The sequence below is a fragment of the Choristoneura fumiferana genome, chromosome 5 (assembly GCF_025370935.1).
Source record: "Choristoneura fumiferana chromosome 5, NRCan_CFum_1, whole genome shotgun sequence".
Classification (NCBI taxonomy): Eukaryota; Metazoa; Arthropoda; class Insecta; order Lepidoptera; family Tortricidae; genus Choristoneura; species Choristoneura fumiferana.
Genome location: NC_133476.1, coordinates 12,277,671 through 12,300,282, shown reverse-complemented (window position 1 = coordinate 12,300,282; position 22,612 = coordinate 12,277,671). Strand labels below are relative to the sequence as shown.

At 36.5% G+C, this 22,612-nt stretch overlaps 2 protein-coding genes across 4 annotated transcripts in view; one reads left to right on the top strand and one right to left on the bottom strand.

Annotated features, from left to right (window-relative positions):
* Positions 1-22,612, top strand: part of sdk (sidekick cell adhesion molecule) — an 86,711-nt gene that overhangs the window by 4,699 nt on the left and 59,400 nt on the right. The window lies entirely within an intron of this gene.
* The window catches only part of LOC141427679 (uncharacterized), a 25,944-nt gene continuing 20,620 nt past the window's right edge, over positions 17,289-22,612 (bottom strand). The window contains 1 exon segment of the mRNA XM_074087276.1: positions 17,289-17,458. Coding sequence (XP_073943377.1) covers positions 17,289-17,458 — 170 coding nt within the window.

Sequence of the window (22,612 nt, the reverse complement as noted above, 5' to 3'; positions counted from 1 at the left end):
TGATCAAATTAGTTAATTCGAGATCGAGATCTGTAATTTTCTACTGCTAATCTAACTCTACCTACTCTCATTTCAAAGTAACCTTTACCCGCGGCTTCGTACGCGTACCTACGCATAAACTATTAAGTCCAGCAACTGTATTTGAAATTCCGATATTTCATAAAAATTACCGTGGGAATTACCAAAAAATTACAACGATCTATCTAGACCGATATAAGTAAGTAAGCAAAACTTTGTCAACATAGGTCGTAAGAATTAAATACATGTATGTAGTAATGTAATAGAGAGCCGTGGTGGCCTAGTGGTTTGACACATCGCCTCTCAAACAGAGGGTCGTGGGTTCAAACCCCGGCTCGCACTTCTGAGTTTTTCGAAATGCATGTGCGAAATTACATTTGAAATTTACCACGAGCTATGCGGTGAAGGAAAACATCGTGAGGAAACCTGCACAAACCTGCGAAGCAATTCAGGTACGTGTGAAGTTCCCAATCTGCACTGGGCCCGCGTGGGAACTATGCCCCAAGCCCTCTTGTTCTTAGAGGAGGCCTGCGCCCAGCAGTGGGACGTATATAGGCTGGGATGATGAATGTAATACTACTACAAGCACTTAATTTAAACACCCCCAAAATAGGTACCCAGTCCACTAGATACATATTGTAAGTTATCTATAAATATCTTGAAAATAGCCAAATCAACTGTCACAAAATTTCTATCCGACTTGATTTAAGATTTTTTAACCTAAGTACTACATTACATAGTTACATACGTTCGTTCGTTTAAGCTTGTGCTACCTTATTACCTTTCCTTCAGTTACATACCTACACCTGTTCATTCCCGAAATGACGGCGCTGCGGCGAAAGTAGGTACGCCTTCACCCAAAAACAACTCAATCAAGAACTTAATGAACTTCACTAACTTAGAGTGGTGCTAAAATATTTAATGACGAATTAACGTCAGAGCAGCATAATTTGGCTGCATGCGGAGGTGGCGTCAATTAGTAATTACATCAAAGACTACGTCTAGGTAAACCAGCTGGTAACCAAGCACAAGTAATATAACAGCTAAGATAAAACCTTTTTTTTTTCTTTTATAAGAAAAACCTTTGAACTCGTACGTACCCAAAGGAATACGACTATACACACAATTAATTATTACTTAATGTAGGTATGAATTTACATAAAAAAATAAACTCAAACTTGGCGGAAAAGTCTGGAAAACGAAGTAAATCCGAAAAACACTTTATTTCAATTTTAAGAACAAGAGTACATTAAATTTTTTATATTGGCTAGCCCAAAGTGAACACTTATTTACAACATATTTTTTTTTACTTCTCTTACCTATAAAGTTCGTATTTATGCTGAAACCGGGCGACATAATAGTAGATTACTGTAGAGGCCGGGAAGTAGGCGGTTGCCGACCAAGCAGACATAGACCGGATAGGGATGCGAGGCCGGCAACCCCACGTTCCGGCCGAGACTTATATAGTGCTCTTAAACATGGCATAAAATAAAATAAAAAAACAAGAAATGAAGCTAGTCTCGTCGCCCTGTTGTGTGCGCGCGTGTCGCGATAGCTGCTGGCGCGGCGGCTGCAGGCGGTGGTGCTGGCGGCGCGGTGCCGCAGAGCTCGCGTTCAAACAAAAGACGGTCGCATTGCCGGCCAGCGGCTGGGAAAGTTGTATGAAATCTCCGCAGTGCCTGCAGCGCGATAGGTACTTCCCGGCGTATTATTTGTAACACAACGTCAATATCTCATGAGGCCGGGAAAGAAAGGCTTGCAGGCCGAGTATGTATAGACGGCCGAGCGAAAGGTATACGAGGCTGGCATGTTCTTTCACAAAAAGAAAAATAATAAGAACTAGAAATCAATGTTTTATTCGTAAGACAACTAAAATTGTACCGGACTCAAATTATAACTACTATTTATATAAGTGTTTATTTCATTCTAACATGATTTTTAAAACGTTAAACTAATCCCAATAAAATCAAATTGCTATAAAACATGTAGATATCGATGGGTCCTATGTATAAGGGCAAAAGTGTTTTTTTTTCAATTTTGGGTTTTGTGCGTTATATGTATCTATAAACTATATATATTTAGATAGTGGATTAAAAAAACATTGTTATTCAATTATTTTTCGAGTTATCATTGAAGTAAAACGGCCAAACTAGATGTAATTTTAACGTAAAAGGGCTAAACGTACGTTTGATACTTTTACGCGGTAAATCCCGGGCGTTTTTTTTTTTAAATCTGTGGGCATAACTGCCATTTTTAGGTACTTGTACGTCAAGCGGAACGCGGCTACTTCAATGCTACATCGTAATGTGATTGTATTCCTTTTTTTATTTCCCCAAGTATCTTGGGTAACGTATTTTTTACCAAAGATTTTAAGGTTGTATGTACGCGTATATGAGCCAAAGTACCACACATAGATCTTTTTACTGTCTTTTTGTACAAAAGTTTATTTCCCGGAAATTCACGTATATGGGCGTATGTACAATAACTTTTAATGAAGAAATATTTTATTAAAAATTATTCTTTGTGATTGAAGGACAGAGTACTATTAGCTAGTGTGGCAAATTTTAGAAGTCTCGGATACACCATCTCTGAATTACGTCAGTTTTTGACTTTGAAAGCCCGTCCTGTAAAGTAACGATTTTACACTTAAGCCCTTATACGTAGGACGGACTGCAACAATAAAAAAATCACGTTTCTAAACGAAACTTTTGAAATGCCAATGGAACTTACTTGCAAAATGGCTAACGCCCAAGTCCAGTCAATCAAAAAAAAAAACAATGACACTTGTCTATTTTCCCGCCAAAACTTTTTTTATTGTGTTTGCTGTTCGGCTTTTAGGGCCATTATACACGAACTGCAGCCTATTTAATCAGCTACATTAATACTTTATTATGTAAATTAAATTGTAATTTGACGAAAAACGCGTCGGCAATATTTATATATTTACATATAGAATATTCATGGTCCTGTGAATTTATTCAGTAACTAATAAATTAACTTAAATAGAAATTCAGATTATTAATTTCAAGTCGTGTAAGCCTTTACCGTGGATATTTGACGTTTTGCATTGAAACAAAACACTGTTATTTTGCAGGCCTTTTATGGAACACAACATAAACATTACATAGCATGTTTGAGAAAATAGTACATTACTGTAGAGGCCGGGAAGTAGGGGGTCGCTGGCCAAGCGGCAACCCCACGTTCCGGCCGAGGCTTGTATAGTGCTTTTCTCAAACATGACATGAAATAAAATAAAAAAAACAACGCTAGTCTGGTCGCCCTGTTGTGTGGGCTGCTGGCGCGGCGGCTGCGGGGCGGGTGCTGGCGCTGGGCCGTGCGCCGTGTCGCAGAGCGCGCGTTGAAACAAAAGACCTTACTCGACAGATTTGAATAAAATTTTTTTTTAGACTTGCGATTTGGCGCCAAAAATCCGCCATTTTTATTTTTCAAGAATTCCCTATCCAGTGTCACTCGCGTCATCAACACGAATCCAATGACGTATGATTTATCAAAATCGGTTCAGCCGTTGAGTAGTTACGAGAGGACACAGGAATAAACATACATACATACGCGTCAAACACATAACCCTCCTTTTTCGCAGTCGGGTAAAAAGGTGAGCATGTTCGGTGTGCAGTGAATTCCCATCATCGGGTCTAGCTTAAGCAGCAGCAGTAGCTTGGGTTAGTAAAAAAAATCATATAACCTGCTATGAAATGTACATCATTGGTCAGGGAAATTTAGAAATGTAATCAGGGAAAGTCGGGCTCGGGGAAGTCAGGTATTTATTTTAGGATTTGTAGTGGACACCTTGTTATCGTAATTGTGGTCCCACTCATTGCAATGATATAATAATGTCACGGTATAAGCTCCAACTGCCACATCGAAACAAAAAGCTTAATTTTCCAAGTTATTAGCTGTAATTACTTTTATCTCTTAAATTATGAACCTTAATGATAGTTAGTGATTTCTCGACTAGAGTTAGTGACTATTCGCATAATATTTAAAGCTAATATTGTCATAATTTGATGATCGAAAACTCAACAAAAAAACTTAGTTAATTTTGGCTTTCATATTTTGTAACAAATTTTGCAATCAGGTAACTAAGTAGTTTTAGTGAACTTTGGGAAGAAAATAGTGCTCGGTGATAGACAGAACTGGATATGGTAAAAAATAACTAAAATGACTTAAAAATTAAAATAACTTTGGCCGACATTTTTTCGGTATAAATTCATTAAGTAATTTAGTTAATTCTCACTTCAATTCATATGCAAAAACAATAATGTAATGATTGTACTATATTTTTAAAATTGGATTTTGAACACACGCGCACACAACAGGGCGACGAGACTAGCGTCGTCGAGTACTCTCACCTACCTAGTTCTGTTCATGAGTACGATTACAAAAGTCATTAAAACGAAGTATAGATAGACCTCGAACACACATAGCGTGTTAGATATGCATAACAATATTGGGCTTATCACAACTCGTAACTACTTTCCCTTCCCACTTCAGCGTAAAATAATGCTAATGATATTTTCACCATTCATTCTTAATATTGGCTTTTTACATACGAGTACTAACTTTATCTGCTAGTTCGTTCCCGTGGAAAAATAAATAATTGGTTAGCTGGTGTGGAAATTTTGAAACATCTCTTCAAAATACACCTCGATGATCCTCAATGAATGTGTCTGCCATATTTCAAATCTCTAGTTCTACTGGTTTGGGATTTGCGTCGTCTGATAGTTTTTATTGGGCATAGAGAGCAAAGGGCAACAGCTGGATGAAATGACTGCTAAAACAACGGTTAGGGATAAGTACTGAACTCAGTACTGAATATATAAGAAACTGTAGTAAAAATACTACCAATGTATACTACCAAGCTGCAGCCTAAGTGAGAAACATGTACAATAAGGACTCTTCAAGGACGTGAGGCTGTTGTAAACAGAAAGGTTTTTAACAGAAATGCATTCAGGGGCACGCACAGGAAAGTGCATAAGTAGGCAGGTGCCTTTCAGATACACTGTTTTGTTGCAATAATATATCCTCCTGTTTCCATAATAATGCAGTCACATCCGTGTCGCCCTGTCATTAAAAAATCAATGTGTGTGTGTGATTCATGTTATCTAGATGACCCAAAGTAAACGCTCAAAGTTTGATGCTTAAAAATTCCGATACTAAAATAAAAACTTGAAACTAAAACACCGGCCGACGCATCTTACACAAGTTGTAAGAGTACAGTTACGTGTTCGTGTTACTACATTGCGGCTTGGCCATAAGCTGTGAGAAACTACCTTCTTCCAGTCGGTATCTGGCAAAGTAGGCGACGAGCGGCGGTAAACATCATCATAAAGACTCGAGGCTCGGAAGAAGGCTGCAGGAGCTCTCCTGTATGGAGTTATTAATATTAAAACGCGTTGCGGGCGAGTAAATACCGTCAATGAGGCAACTCAGTATGGCGACAAAGTTCAATGGCTCTTGCTCCCCATTTGTCTTAGGTTCATGAGCATCATTAACAATTTGTTTTCTATATATGCTGTCGTGTAGTAAGATAATGATAACAATAACGTTACTCTATTGCGTAATACCTTTTCCTGTAACATAGTTGACCCTTCACGATAAAACTTACTTCATGAAATAAAATAAAAATGTACCTAATGTGGCACATAAAGTGCACATTATTACGGTTTCGTAGTCAAAATGGCCCACACGGTATCCTTGCATTTTTCACTCATCAGTCCATAATAATTATGTAGGTGTAGCGAAATCATGAAATCGTGAATTAAAAGTTAATAGTGAATACTTGCCGCATATTAGTTAGTAAACACTGTTTTAGCGCGCACGATTAAAAAATATCTTTTTAACAGTAAGAGTTAGGCCAATGTAGTCGTTACAGAACAAATAATAACAGGAATACATTTTTTATCATAATTAAGCTTTGAGTATTTATCTGAATAAATACTCGAAAGTAATTATGTTACCTACCACACTCGCCTGTTTTTAGTCTTTCGCTTTTAGTTGTACACATGTTACATTTTTGTTGACTATCTAAAGGTCTGTATAATTGTGCTACGTGTACGTTATCGAGATTTCTGGGACAATACAATACCTAATAACTAGGTGACGTTACGTGCCTCTGACATCGTAAGATATGCTGGTGACAGGTCCCCAAAGGCTGTGTGACGTTCTAGGCGCCAGCAACCCTCGCGACCCTTCTTAATTATTCATTCGGCCCAACCAGATCGTGATTGTGTAGATCCCTACCGACACACGTGCCCAGATTTAAGAATAAATCAATGCGATATAACGACATTACCAGACACTAACAAATTATCCAAATAACACATTATTTCCAAAGTTACCTATAGTGAGGAAGATTTAATATTGAATAATTAATGAGCAAACAATCTCCTGCCTGTCTGAAGTTTCTACGGAGCGTTTAAAGAAATACATTGGAAGGAAACCGATCGCTTTGGGTGTTTCCAAGATTTTACGACAGCCGCTTAGCGCGAAGCGAATACCAAGAGTGCGTAAGTAAGTACCTTATCGACTATAAATTATACACGACTCTTGAACAGTCAAGTTCGCCCTGTATTTTCTCGTTTCCCCCCGTTCGTTGTTGTTACCGTTCAAAAACAACTGTCATTAATTAGCTTTAATTAATTACGTAATCTAAAGGATCTGAAACGACTCAAAAATATCGATACACAAAGTTTATTAGATGTTATTTATGAAATTGTTCATATTAGTAATATCTTTCTAAAATAATTCAAAAGTAGGACAACTACTTTATAAAAAGCTGAAATCACGATCGCTTATGAGGCGATGCATGGCGTCAAAATTCTCAATAGACTTACTTTGCACAGATACAGAACATAGCCGTGACTCATGATTCACAGGATACGGATTTGTGTCCTAGTCCTGTCGAAGTTTCCTGGGTCAAGCGACTAACACGGGTAACAGGATCGATTATTTTCTATTTTTACCCATAGTCGTGCCGTGCAGCTTTGCAGTCGCCTGAATGAATCGAGTCTTCGTTATAACAACAAAGGACGATGTGGATGGTCATCATGGACCGCTGAAAGCCTTTTTTTTTTGTTCATGTCTGGTTATTGTTAAACACATGACAATCATAATCAGTCCCACATCACCCCTGTGATAAAAATAAAACGTAAGATCAAGGTTGTATTAATACATTTCGTACGATATAATAAAAGACATTATCGATTGGATATTTTTCAGAGTAAACGCGATATTTTTATGGCCATAGCTCATTTCAAAAATTATGAGTTACAAAGCATTCACTCTTGGATCTGTCTGATTACTGGCACTTGAGGTATCCCATCTTAGGCCTCTAGGTTGGCAACGCATCTGCAATCCCCCTGGTGTTGCGAGTGTCTATGGGCAGTGGTGATCTCTTACCATCAGGAGACCCACTTGCTCGTTTGCCAACCAGTCGAATAAAAAAAAAAAAAAAAAAAAAAAAATATCTGGTCGGTAGTAAAATTGAATCCCCAAAAATTAAATTTACGTAAAAAAAAGTATGAGCACAAAGTTCCGTGCTTCTAGACTTAGAGATTTTGTGGTTTTACAATACGCCTAGACAGAAATATAGTAATAAAAAGTTATCTTAAATATGTGCTATTCCAGAAATACAGCTTTAAGCGGGTGCGCATTTTTTACACATAACTTTTTAAGTCCTATTATCGGAAGTCCGAAAATGTTTCTCATGCCATTTTACATCAACATGGACCCGCTTTAAACGTACCAAATTTCATTGAAATCAGTCCAGCCATTTTAGCGAGACAAAAGCATGCACACGCACACAGGAGCTTTCTTATTTACGATTTTGAATGTAAAGTTATCTGGAAACACCAGACCAATTTTATTGTTGATAATCTCTGCGAGTTAATGTTGTGCTCCAGTTTAAAATAAACTTTAAAATAATAGTACATTATTGCAGAGGCCATGAAGTAAGGGATTGATGGACGAGTTCGGGGTAGACGATAAAACGGTACTTCCGATAAAAGTTTTGTCATAATACTTCCGCGCTATAAGTGATGTCGCACGAGAATTTAAATAACACTACCTACTACTACTATTAGACCGTGATTTGATATAATGAGAATTAAAGATCTGCTATTATAAATTGTATGTAAATTTTTACGTATGTATATTCAGAGCGGAATTTTCCTGCCATTTTTTGACCTGTCATAGTGACCGATAAAACGAGTCCAGCAATCCCTGTTCTGGCCGAGGTTTGTATAGTGCTTTTCTCAAACAATGTGAGGAAATATTTCATCCATCCATCGCATCGCATCGCATCGCATCGCATCGTATCGCATCGTATCGCATCGTATCGTATCGCATCGCATCGCTTCGCAAAGCATCGCATCGCATCGCTTCGCATCGCATCGCAGTATCGCAAATGCTTACAGAGTAGTGGTGGTTGGCTGTTCGTAATTTTTCCTTTGTCAGTTTAATGTTAGTAAGCAAAATTAAAAAGTTAGAGCAGCGGACAATAATGGATTTTCATACATACTTCATGGCCTAGGCCAAGAAGTTATGTAGGGAGGTGGTAGGGAGCCATAAATGAGAAACTTCATGTCTCCATTTCGTGACATTAACCAATACATTTCCGAGCATGTTTGAGAAAAATAATTTAAAAATACGTTTTTCTATTTTAAATTTGAATGCAGGACATTTTAATTCAAACACGGATTTATTTATGAACCAAATTTGTGCCGCAGGCTGAACCTCGTAAAACATTTTACTCACTGTTCAGCTTGTCGCAATGTGCCAACCCCACGACTATCTACCGCTAATCAATTTCTTACTGCTTGGAAGGATTTCCCTCTTCGGTTTTTATTTCTTTTGGTCAGTCAATCATTTGTCGTCTCACTTTGCACGAACTTTTTCTAATGATACCTATATTTAAAAAAAATGTTATCACTTATTCTCAAGGTTAACTTATTAGGTAACAAGTAAATTTATTTAAGAATATAAACTTATAGAAAATACAATCATATACCTAAGAGCTAAATACTACTAAATAATAAAGGTACTTATTAGGTAGGTATCTAAAAATATATTTATTTGTTAGTCGTCGCGGTCTATGCTTTACCTAACTAAGAAAATGCATGACCAATATTTTAAACATTTATTTTTCGAAGCATACATATGAACCTACATAAACTAGTCAATCGGTTCGGTGGTTGTATTGTACGTTCGAAGTCCATCTACTAGCATCACTTTACATTGTGTGTGGTTTGTACACAATCGATTTCTACACTCACCGCACATAAAATGGTTTACATAGACACTAATATATGAACCGACTAGGACAACTGCTCCCGACACTGTAAATTATAAATTGGAAAAAGCCTGTGACGTGAATGTGACCGACTTTGTGTAATAAATAAGTAAGGGGTTTCGGTTTGGTGTAATTATTTGCGGCTTGTTTAGCTTACATTCGGAAATATAATAATCGGACAATGTAAAAAAATGTATTCACGCAATTAACTGTTGGATTAAAAATGTTTTACTTTACCTTAAGATTGTGAATTGCAATCTTAGAAGTTAGGACCTTTTTTCCATTCTGTCTCAAGTGAGACAGGATTCCTATAAGTATTATGTTAGAAAGTACATCATACAGATCCTACGTAAAATGAGTCCGAAGTAATTGGATTAACTTTTGTATTCCTTATTCAAATTAAAATACTCGGTGCTTTATTGGTAATTCAACCTTTTTCATAAACATTTTTAAAACCAACTCTAAGCCCAAACGTGACTTATCATAGATAGATAATCACTGGAAATATATACGCGCTCCCCAAACTGATGCTGTAAACAGCTATGCCTAGTCGTTAAGTACCTAATTGTAAATTGTGCTGCAAATACTGAATTGGAATCCCGTCACCGAGGAAAAATAAAATAACCATTATAAAACCAAGATCTATTTTGGGAGTTAAGCTTCGATTAATAAGTTAACAGTTTACTACTTACTTTAGTAACGCGGTATTTTTAACACTGATCCTTTTAGTATTATTTTTTCAAAGACAGCATGTTACCTACCCACCAGCTACACCAAGTCTGGTTTGTTTTTTAGGAGTTCTTTCAAAGCGGAACTCTACCAGTAGTTTTTCTTTGCTTTGCTAAGTTTGACAACGCACTACTAACATTACATTTTTATGATGCTCTAAGATGTTATACCGTCACATAGACTTTATCATTCAAAGCTTAATACTTACTTAGCTTACTATATTTTGTTGTAGGATTTTTTGCTGCACAATTAACTAACTTGCGGAAGTAAAGCAAACAATTCAACTAGCCATTTGACCTGAATAGTTAATTTTCGAGTTCTAGGAATCGTTCGATTTAATAATGGGGTATTTTGTATCGTTACAGGATGTGCGTATTCAAAGCTTTGACCTTATTTGTAACCGACTTAAAAAAGGAGGAGGTTATCAATTCGGTTGTAGTTGTTGTTGTCAGAACTCCGTCATTTATGAACCGATTTGTTTTTTTTTGCGTTTGAATGTCTTTAATTAGGTCCCAAGAGCACCAAATCAGGATCTGATGATTGGATCTTAAGGAAATCGAGAGAACTCTTAAAATTTTGTAGGGACACCTATAGTAAATTGGATATATTTAGTAGTAACTCATGCATTTGCTCTTGAAAAATCATCATTTGGTGAAGTGAAACTTATGACGAAGACCACAGTTGACTATCGGAGCTACTACTCAATAACATACTTTACTATTTCACGGGATAAATTTTAATTACTTTGACAGAGTTGCTAAGCAATTTATGCTTCTCGTAATGCATATGTTAAAACGGGTGGTGATGGTGAAGCACCAGGACTCCTCAATAATGAACGTCTCTGCATCGGAAAAAGCAATCTTTCGTAAAAGGTGACGAGCAGTTGATATTAAACTATTGTATCTTAGTAAAAAAAAAAGCGTAAAAAAAATATAACAAAAAATTTAACCGACTACATAAAACCATGAAAATAATTTTCTACCAGTCTGAAGTCGGTCGGTGCCTCAGCACGAGCCAGCAGGAGTGATTGAATTCCAATATAAAGTGCGTAGGTGAGTTAGATGACTATAGGTCCACTCCTGCTGGCTCGTGCTGAGGCACCGACCGACTTCAGACTGGTAGAAAATTATTTTCATGGTTTTTTGTAGTCGGTTAAATTTTTTGTTATAATTATATACATTTATTACCATAGTCGAAGTTAATCAGGTCATACAAATAAACGGTTTTTAAATAAGTATTATCCTAGATAAGGGCTTAGGTTTGTTACCCGGTTTTTACTTTCTTTGCTTTGTTTCTGTGTATATGATTGTATATCTGTATAAATATACTCCCTTTAAATAGTATGAACTTTATATTTTATTATAAAGGGAACATTAAATATACGGAAGAGACTTACATCATATTGTTAAGGCAAAATATTAATTGTCAAAAATACTCTATCTATCTCTATGGCATAAAATAGCTCAAATACTTTAGCACCGTGGTTAGTCTGGTTCATAAATATCGTCGCGTACGGCATTTAAGTGCCTATCGAGGTGGAGCGAACCTTCGTCATGGTTCAGAAAAGTTTTAAAATTAGTGCGGGTGCGCCTTCTGTGTTCTTTAAATCCGACTTCTAAGCCATTATTATGTAGATAACGTACGTCACTTTAGCGAAATTTATGTTAATCATTCAGGGACGAATACTGTTTCTCTTCCATCTCGAGCTGGTTCACATTTTACTGGCAAAAGCTTTTTATAGCTAAATACTTCCGCAGTGACCCAAAGTGAGTCTTGGCCTCCAACACCAGATTACGCCACGCTTTGCGATCTTGAGTCAAATCTTGCCAGCCTTCGACCCCAAGGTCCAAAAGGTCTTTCAGGACCTCGTCCCTCCAGCGGTACCTAAATAATATTTGTAATAAAATTTATAACAGGTAGGGTAGGTAGTACCTACCGTATTGCAGTAATTTCAAACCCAAAAAAATATAAATTTACCCCGAAATGGTTAATTTGTGTGAAAATTCAAAACCTTACCTGTGGAAGATTTGAATTTCAATATGGCATCAGACCAGAAGAGTCAGCTTAGAACACAAAAAACTCTTTTGCATTTTATAGGCTATCACACGTACTTACTTACCATAGGTGCATTTTACGGTCACGAGAAAAAGCCGCCCGTATGTAGGACAACAGCGAAAGGTCATAACTTATTTATGTGTTAAATAAGAAAGATCGATGGTTACATATTTAGGTACAGTCAAGTGAAAAAATATGAACTTACTAGCCCTTACCCGCGACTCCGTCCGCGCAGAATTCGTTTATCGCTATCCCGCGGGAACTATGCAATTTTCCGGCATAAAAACTATCCTATGTCCTTCTCCGGGACTCAAACTATCTGTATACCGACTTTCATCTAAATCTGTCCAGTGGTTTAGACGTGATGAAGTAACAAACAAACAGACTTACAAAAGTTTCGCATTTATAATATTATTAAGTAGGAAGTAGGATTCAAAGTTTCAAAAATAAGTACCACAGACTCTTATTTCGACGCAATAAGGCCGTAGTAACAATTTTTGAGTGGTTCGAATAGATACTTATTTTTGCACTTGACTGTACATATGTACCATTCATATGCAAGTTTCTTATTTATGTCAGTGCTGCATGCGTCAGGGACCGTGCCTTGAATGCTTTAGTTAGTCCAATAAGCGGACTTGTCCTGTTATGTGTTGGTAGGGGTACGCAAAGCATATATGTGTAACTGTAAGTGTTTGTGCTGACCGGTTGCGCCGTGCGGTCATACGCTTGCGCTCGGAGAACGACAAAAGTAATTTAAACCTTTAATGATATGGAACTGCGACTCCGCTTTCGTCACAAAGTAGGGTTTCCTCCATAAATAGGCGCTGGAATTTGATTTATTTTAGAACCAACAGGGGCAGCGTGCATCTTTGACGAAAAAACAAATATTATGCAGTTAAAACATCTCATTTATTTTAAATACCAAACTATATAAACATACAATGGGGTTAGTCGTTATCAATAACAACAATATTGTATTCAATATTGACTGATTTCATTAAAACTTAATCCATATTTTTAAAATGTTTATTTATCACGTTGCTTTGAACTGAACAGCCGTGTTGCTTATATGGCTTCTTTATAAAACGAACATGAAACCACTGAGGGTGAAAGGCTTCCTTATGCATTAGTTATGGTTTCAGAGCAACTCGCAACAAAACCTTTCAGCATTTTATTAATGGGAATTTCAATTGGGTGCCCACATTTTTAACAGATAATCCTTTACAGGCTTGGTAATTAACATTGTGTGAAATAGCAAAATATGTAATGAATGATTTACAACATACAACCACTTTTAACACGGACAAAAAGATATATGTAACTTAAATATATGCAATCGATTCATTTCAATAGTGAATTTCTTTGACAGGCATTATCATATCACTATGATATTATTGTATAAGGATTTCATAGTGCATCACGATTCAATTGGTTCGATAATACAATACGGTATTTGACTATTTTGTATACGTTATATAAATTAAAACTACACAATGCCTGTTATCGAATAGAAAAACAATTTTTAAGCTACCTTTACAAATAACAAAGTTATAAAGGTTTGAAATTCAAGATTAGCCAGTACCGCCATACTTGATGCATAGAGAAAAGCGTTTGAAAAAGAGACAGGTATATAGATTTTTCAAAAAATCACTATAAATCCAATTTTCAACCGATTTAAATTTTTTCGTCGCTAAACACTATCTGTTTATCTATATTTTCATAATAATATTATGATATGGCAAAATCAGGAGTTGCCAAATACCGTATTTTAGCATAGGAATAGCTCAATGATATTATTCCCCCGTACTATAGGTACTCTATTTTTTCTAACATGATTCAAATGACACAGCCCACCTGGTAGACCCAAACCGCTCAACACAAAGCGGAAGTCAGCCTCGGGTGCAGTGACAAAATAAAAAACTTTGTGAGCCAGGTACTAACCAAGTACCTACAACCTACGCTTGTTTATAAGGAAACATGGAAATGGAAATAGATGTAGTGGTAGGTTTTTTACAATGCACGTGCTCGGAAAGTGCCTCTTGACGTGGGTCAACATATCCATAGAAAATTAGTGATTCCTGCACGCATCCACAAGTGTGCAGTAAAGTTGTATGGGCTTTACTTACCGCACTTAAGTGCGGTAAAGTAACTTTTTAAATTGCCAAATGATGTCCAAAGTATTGTTAAAAAAATAAGTCTAAAGAGTCGTTATAGTTAGGCTTTGAACAAATAAGAAAACGTTTGATGCAACCAACTGAATATTTACTGATAAGATAAACGCGACAGAAAAGAGAACGTTATTTTTTTTTTTTCATGTAAACTCGTATTTTAATTCCGTCTAAAGTTATGAAAAAAAAGGGAATAAATTCTTGAGTCCAATTCGGACCGTGCGACGTCAAGCGCGCGCACTCGAAAGTTAACCAATGAGCTTCCAGTGCGCGCGCACGACGTAGCACGAACCAATCATGGTTACCCGTTCGCGCCTGTCATGAAACCCCGCCAAAGTAATGTTCATGAGTTCAGTCCGGTGAATTAATTTTTGATGAGTAAATTAAAATGAAGAGTTTAAATGAAGAATTTTTATCTGACTTTACGCTGCCTTACGTCCTCCACGAAGCACATATTGTCAGTGACAAACTCAATGCTGAACAAAATACGTGAACTACCTAACACATACCTAATACATACCTAAGTTAATAAACATCGTAAATTGATAGAATAATCTACTTCTACACGCATGGATATTATAACATCTACCGGTATGTCTTATTCTTATTTATTTGCTTTTCTCTATTAGAATTAGTGAACCAGTTTTGATTTATTTACAGTTCCAAAGCCAAAAAATCTCAGATTTACGGTAACTTTTTGTTAAGAGCTGGTAGATTAGATACATAATACATATACTTGATGTTACTTGACTATTACAGGGATTTATTCACGGGTTGCACTGATATTTAGCATTATAGGAGCGTGCACTCCTCCATAAGGACTAGCCAATATAAGTGTGGAAAATGTCAAGCAACAAGGGCTAATAATTAATCTTAAAAAATTACGATACTAAAACAGTCTTCTTTACCTATCATTAGTAACTGTAGCTGTTCTAATCTTCTGAGTCAATGATTGTTATGAAAGTTGGTTTAATAAAGTGTATACGTTAACGATTTTGGTTCGGCATGCATGTCGGTATGTATATCTACCGCCTGCTACTGTAGTAAAAGGAGTATGGCAAATAAATGATGTAGTCACTGCCTCGATTTTTTTCCTCGCTTAATGCATTGTAAAACGTTGTATGATATACGTGTCGAAAGTAGGAAATTCCCAACTCGTGCCGGCTCAAAACACTCGCTTCGCTCGTGTTTCAAGTTCTCCGCCACTCGTTGGGAATTGCCTACTTTCCGCACTTGTATCATAAATAACTATTGTGACATTCATGAGTGCTTGTCATAGCCTAAATTGAATAAAGTTATTTTTTGAATATAAATTTTGAAAAAAATCCTTTTAAAACAAAATAAGTCTTTAGTTAATTTAGTCATTGTAGAGTCGAAAATTTGAAATAATACTGTCTTCAATGCAGATCTCATACATTTATACGTGATACCACGTAATTACGTAATACCACGTTTGTTCAAACATGTACCCAAGAGCATCGTCCTAATATTTGTTCAAAAACATAATTAAACTAAGTATACAATAAATAAATACCATCAAATATGTACACAAAAGCACACTGTCTTAATATCATATTTTTAATATAGTTTCATTACTGGTAAGACATAGGACAGCCATATCGAATGTTTTTTACATTTTAAATAAAATATTATAATAAACGATGGGAATGCATCAAGTTACAGAACATCAATCTCACAGAAAAGAAGTGTTTCCGTTACGTGACTCACACCTGTGGCACGTTGAATCGATGCCCGCGACCACTAACATACTAAACAGATAGTTGCTAGCAGCCATTTTTATTTTCCAAGAAATCTCTAGATCTACTCCTTACTGTGATCTACAGATAATTCAGAGTGATAAAGTAATATTGATTAAACTGAACCGTACAGTTAGGTAGAATAGATTATGCGATTAAACGTTCGCATTCCTGCATAAACCACATGAACGACCTATTAATATATTCGTCACACACGAAAATAGAGTTTCAAGCTCTAACTTTGGATTTCATGAATACAGTGTTAAGGCCTCGGTAATCCGGACTCCCGCTTGTTCGGTGATCGCTGTAATCCGGCCGGGCAATGGGCTTCGCGGGTGTATGTGCGGGCTGCCATGCCATGAGCCAATGCGTCGTCAGTCTATTGTTTATCGCCTTTTGTGTATTACGTACAGTGTCAATTACATACTATAATCCGGACGCCTCGATAATCCGGAAAGGGTCTTGTTTTTGCCTCTCCGGATTACCGAGGCCCTACTGTCTATTGTTCTAAATATGCCTTGTTGATCTACGTTCATGCCTAACAGGCGTGTGTATGTTATGTTAACTTTTCACCCACTTTTTTCCTTTTGTTTGTGGTACACAATGACACATCACCCATTAGCCATTGTTGCCCAAACATCAGCAATTTCTAACATGACATCAATATAAAGTCGGCCTTGTAAAAATGACAATTAAGTGATATGAATGTCGGCGCCCGATCCGAAACTCCGACAACATCATGAAGTTCATACATACCTAGGCATATCATGATGATATGCGTGTAAAAGATATGGCAATTTGACAAGACCAACGTATTCATACATATTCCTAGCTTCAAACCAAGCACATCGTAAAGTAGTTGCTGGCTTGGTCACTTTAGTTTCAGGAAAATTATTGTAGGCATATTAATTTTCGGTATTATAGTTTTTGGGTTATAAGCTTTCGATGAGTTTTTAAAGATATGGCGACTGTTAGCGAGTAAATTCATGAAACGGCTAGGAATTTCATGATCTGACGCATTTTACGATCGGGCGACGATATAAACAATGTTAGCATAGTGCTACTCACAACTAATGCCATTCTTGCTAAATAATTTTTCATACTTACTAAAAAAAACCAGCAAAGTGCAAGTCAGACTCGCACACGAAGGGTTCCGTACCATTATCTATACAACATTAGACTTAAGCAAAAAACTAAAAAAAAAAACGTTTGTTGTATGGGAGCCCCCCTTAAATATTTATATTAGTTTAATTATTTCATGTGGAAGTATTCTGTTTTTGTCTGGTTGATCCCTAAACCTATCTTGGACGCCTCTTGCTCCAAGACCCTGGCCGCTTCGGCCACCTCCTCCCGGCTTTCCCCTAATAAAGCAAGGTCATCCGCGTACCCTATCACCTCGTGCCTGCCGCTCAACTCAACACCTACGTCCAGTGCTAAGACATTCCTGACGACATGTTCTAGGGCCAAGTTGCCCCACGCCCCACGTACGCTCTTTTGGCAGCCCGATCCTCTCCCATTCGTAGTAGGTGGCCGAACCAGCGAAGTCTGTGTGATTTTGTTACGCCGATGATGTTGGGTTCAGCCACCAGCTCCTGGATCTCTCTGTTTTTACGGATCCTCCACGTGCCGTCGTCTCTCTTGACAGGTCCCAGGATCTTACGCAAGACCTTCCTTTCCGCTACAAGTTGATATTCCTCTTTTTGTGTTAGTGTCCAGGCCTCACAGCCTACATAAGGACAGCATACATAAGGACAGGTCTTACGACAGTTTTATAGATCCTTGACTTTGTATTCCTGCTGACAAGCCTGGACACCAACACCTTGTGGAGACCGGCTGGTCGCCGCCCGGTTGGGTGACCCAGGTACCGCTGGGAGGACAGTGTCCAGGCGGATCTGCGACGTCTCCAAGTCGACGACTGGCAAGAGGCTGCGCACGATCGGGACAGAAGGCATGCTCTCGTTTCGGAGGCCAAGACACTCTTTGGGTCCCTGAGCCAAATCAGTTAGTTTAATTTAATTATTTATTTTTAAAGTAATTACAAACCTATACAACTAAAGATTTTGTGAATATTTCAAGCGTCTATTTATTGCCGTCATTAATATAAAGTAAAAAAAACGGCCAAGAGCGTGTCGGACACGCCCAAGATAGGTTTCCGTAGCCATTACGAAAAAAATCAAGTAATATTATTTGCGTTATAACACAATTACACTTAACACTTACCACAGTCTTAAAATCTATTACCAGAAAAAGAGCGTATCTTCACGGCGCTTACGTTCTTTTGTTGAGAAGCGCAGTTTTTCGGCAATTACTCAAAAACGGTAAAATCTGATCATGTTGAAACCAATTTTCGTTGAAAGTATTTATTAAGCCTTTCCATATTTTTTGGACAAACGGTTTACAAGATAGAGGGGGGGGGGGACACATATTTTGCTACTTTGGGAGCGATTATTTTCGGAAATCTTCACTTAATCAAAAAAGTTTTTGAGAAACCTTACTATCTTTTCAAAAGAGCTGTCGAACTATGTGCCACGCGTTGATGAGTTATTATTTTTTTTTTTTATTTCTGTTACGTGTATCGTGTATGGAGTGCCAGCCAACTATAAATATTTATTTTTGTAATTAAATAGAAAACTAAATAGCGGCTTTGACAAGACATCTGTACTCCAAATTTCATTGATATACATCTTAAGTACCTAATATTAATATTATAAGGATTTCGTATTTTATACGGAATCTTCCAAGTTTAGGTATATTTTATACCTTAGGCTTCTATTTACTCTTAAACTACAAATAATTCTCAAGTAAACTTAGCCGTTATAGTTTTCCTTGAAAGTTTGATATACTTGCTACCATTCTGAATTTTTTCAAATTTTTCCACCGACCGGTTTAGATTTTAGAGGGGGGGGCGCTCGATTTTAATGAAAATTTGCACTTTAAAGTTGAATATTTCGCAAACACATCAATGAATTGAAAAATCGCCTTTGCAAACCCCTAATGGTTGGGTAACACTATAGGGTTCGATGAGAAAAAAAAAATCAACCCCACTTTACGTCTATGGGAGGTAAACTAAAAAAATGTTTTTTCTGAATTTTATATTGTACCATTTTATCGGCATAGTTCACATATATATCCGTGCAAAATTACGGCTTTCTAGCATTTTTAGTCCCTGAGCAAAGCCGCGGACGGACAGACAGACAGACATGGCGAAACTATAAGGGTTCCGTTTTTGTCATTTTGGCTCCGGAACCCTAAAAACGGCAAAACAATCGCGTTTGCTGTATGGGAACCCCCTTAAATATTTTTTTTATTCTGTTTTTAGTGTTTGTTGTTGTAGCGAGCGGCCACAGTAATACATAAACTGTGAAAGTTTCTAGTGTCTAACTATTACGACTCAAGAGATGAGCCCTGTGACAAACGGACGGACAGACAGACAGACAGCGGAGTCTTAGTAATAGGGTTCTGTTGGCACCCCTGTACAATAAATAAACTAATACCAAACTAAATTTTTTCATGATTCAGTAGTTCCTTTAATCCCTAAATTGGGTACCTACCCTACCATATTCCTAAAATTATATATCAATTTTGATTTTTAAAATCACACACACACAATCACTTAGTACAAAAATAACTTGGGTTGTTTGCCATCGTCATATATACGCCAGGTAGGCGAGTCCTATTAGGCTTTACTTGGATAAACATTTACGAATACGAACGCAGAGGATTAGTAAAAATAATGCGTAAAGCTTTGAAATAATTAACGTTGGGTATCTTCGTCGTTAACCGCAGACTAAATTATTGCCGCGGTAATTGCCATGAATATAAAAACTAAAATACATAATTATGATAAGCATGGCACATTAGATTTTCCCGTTTTGTTGATTTGCTGGCCAATATACATCGCAGATTTAGTAATTTAGTAATCTTGACAGCGAAATCTTGTGTATAATTTATATCGCATATCGCCTTGTCTTATAGGCTAAGCTTGTTTCTAGCTCAAGTAAACAACTGACAGCGTAGACTGTACAACAGCCGAGATAAATAGTACTCTCTGCCAAGGACCTAGTTAAATCCCCTTAGGAGTACTGTATGTAGCGGCTGAGAAACGTGGACGCAAATCGCTATCTTTATGAGTAACTTTGAAACTTGTCTTCAAACTCAAGAAATCCGACATTGCCAACTACAAACCACTATCCACTTTTATTAAAATATTTTAATTAAAAATTTGCTAAATAAAATTGTGTTTAAAATGTTCATCTATCAACGTTTATTTTACGAACAAACATCTGCGTACCCGCTTGTTGTATTAAATTAAACTTTGTAAACAACTGTTTCGCTTTACAAAAACTCAAGCTGAACTGCCATCAAAGAATGGGAGTAATATACTTAATTGTTTAACTTAAATTCTGCTTTTACTTACAAAATCTACGTATTATTAGTCTCATAATCATAATAAATAAACTCTGAAGTGACAGTAAAGTGGGAAAGAATGAAGTGTTATGTTTATGTAATGATACGAATGTTGTGACATTAAAATACCGTCCAAAGAAGCTCTATTATAAACAGTACCGTCTCAATCAATGAATTATCAGTGAAAATATGATTGATACTTAATTTCACTAACTTTCGTAAAGGCATTGTAATAAATCAAAATCACTTCGTGTTTAGATTTAAAATATTTCGTTTGAAAATTTATATGTATTTCTTGATCTTAATGAAAAAAGATTTTTTTTTAAATATTTTCTAACATTTCTACGAGTTCGTGACATATTGTAACGTAACCTAAAATCATCCACATTTTCGGCTATCGTCGAAAAACGGAGGTAAATGCTTGTTGTTTTGCACCGTGAAACGTAAAAACGATGCAATTTCTATTTTTAGATCGTTGTCGGATCTTTTCATCGATAGATATTTTAGTTTAGGTACTACAGCTTTAGAAATTAACTAGTATGTATTGTTTAAATTAGTTATTCTACAAAAATAGAGAAACAAACACAATTTACAAAAGTTCAGACTAACTAATTAGTTTATGTAACTTTATGTTTTAGGAATCGTGCTTTAGCTTCGTGTAATTCATGTTCATGATGAATGATTTTCACAATCATCTTATTTATTAACTTGCTTAACCCCGCAACTTCACTATCATGGAAGAATAAAAATAGGCTAGCTCTATCCAATGGCAATTGCGCAAAATCACTTCGTAGTACGAGTCTCCCAATGATTCTCAAAAAGTTAGACTGCCAAATTTCAAACTTCTAATTCTCAGTTGTTTAGGTTGGTTAGGCTGTCCCTCGATGTCTGCCAGCCAGACACGTTACTATTTTATAAGTATAACAACTTTTTCATTATTAAACTAAAAAACCCCTTGTCCGGCTTACCATTTTCATGAATTCATTTGTAATGAAAATATCACTAAGTCCATTTAAGCCGATGAGTGTTTTAATTACTTAATGGCTCCAAGAACAGTATGATGAGACATACTTAAAAATAAGAACCTTATCAGTAGGTACTCACTTTATCTTATCACCACTATAGTCGCGATATAGGGACAGCGTGGATCATGTCAAGTTTTAAAAATAACTAACGTAGTTAAATTTTGCTAATTTCCCATTTTGAAATAAGAATGAAGATGTATTTAAATAGGGCTAATTTCACAGAGAAATAAAAAAGTAATAAGAACTTTATGTTGTTTTATTTTACACACGTTTATAAAAGTAAATACCACAGCAGCTCGATTGTTAAGTTGAATTCAACCTTGAACTACTTAACGAAAGGCGTAGCTCTGGGCTTTATAAAGGTACCTAAACAGTGTCTATCCGACAACAGAAAATTATGCATACCATAAATTATTTTCCAACAGTCTATTAGGCTAAATAAAATACTGAGAGGCGTGGATTGAACATAAATTAAACGAAATAACGATTTCGTCTAACCACCTTAATCATCTGACACTGTACACGTGTGCAACCGTTGACTGTGGCGAACTAGGCCAGCTTTACTGCAGTCAATCAAGAGCACGTAAAAAATAAACAAATGGTTGCTCTTATGTGTGAACAACATGACTTCCTTCTTCCTAAGTGTTTTTCACAATACGTTTAGATTGTTTTTAAGGTAAGTAATAAACGAAATGAAGATTATTAAGCAGGGTTTTATTATATTATCCAGCCGAAATTCTACATAAAATTGTTGATGCGACAGTTTAATAAACGACCAAGTATTTAGAACGGATTTTTGGTCAAAAATCTTAATTCTCATTATACCTACCTCTAACTATAAGTAATTCTCAAATACCTACCATAAAACTGAATATGTAGGTTGAAGATGAAAATATTGACCACCTTCGACGTGCACAGCTCTAAGAGGCCATGAACGATAATACTATTGTGATTTCTTTCATAATGCAAGTTTCTAATATGACAACTTACAGTCAGCGTTAAAAATAAGAAAACGGCCAAGATTCTCACTCTAACGCCCTTGAAATCACATCGGCCGCTTCCTTAAATTAACCGCTCAAAATTATAATAATAGGTGATAATAGTAATTTAAAATAAATGCACTCTAATACATTGTTGTTGAGG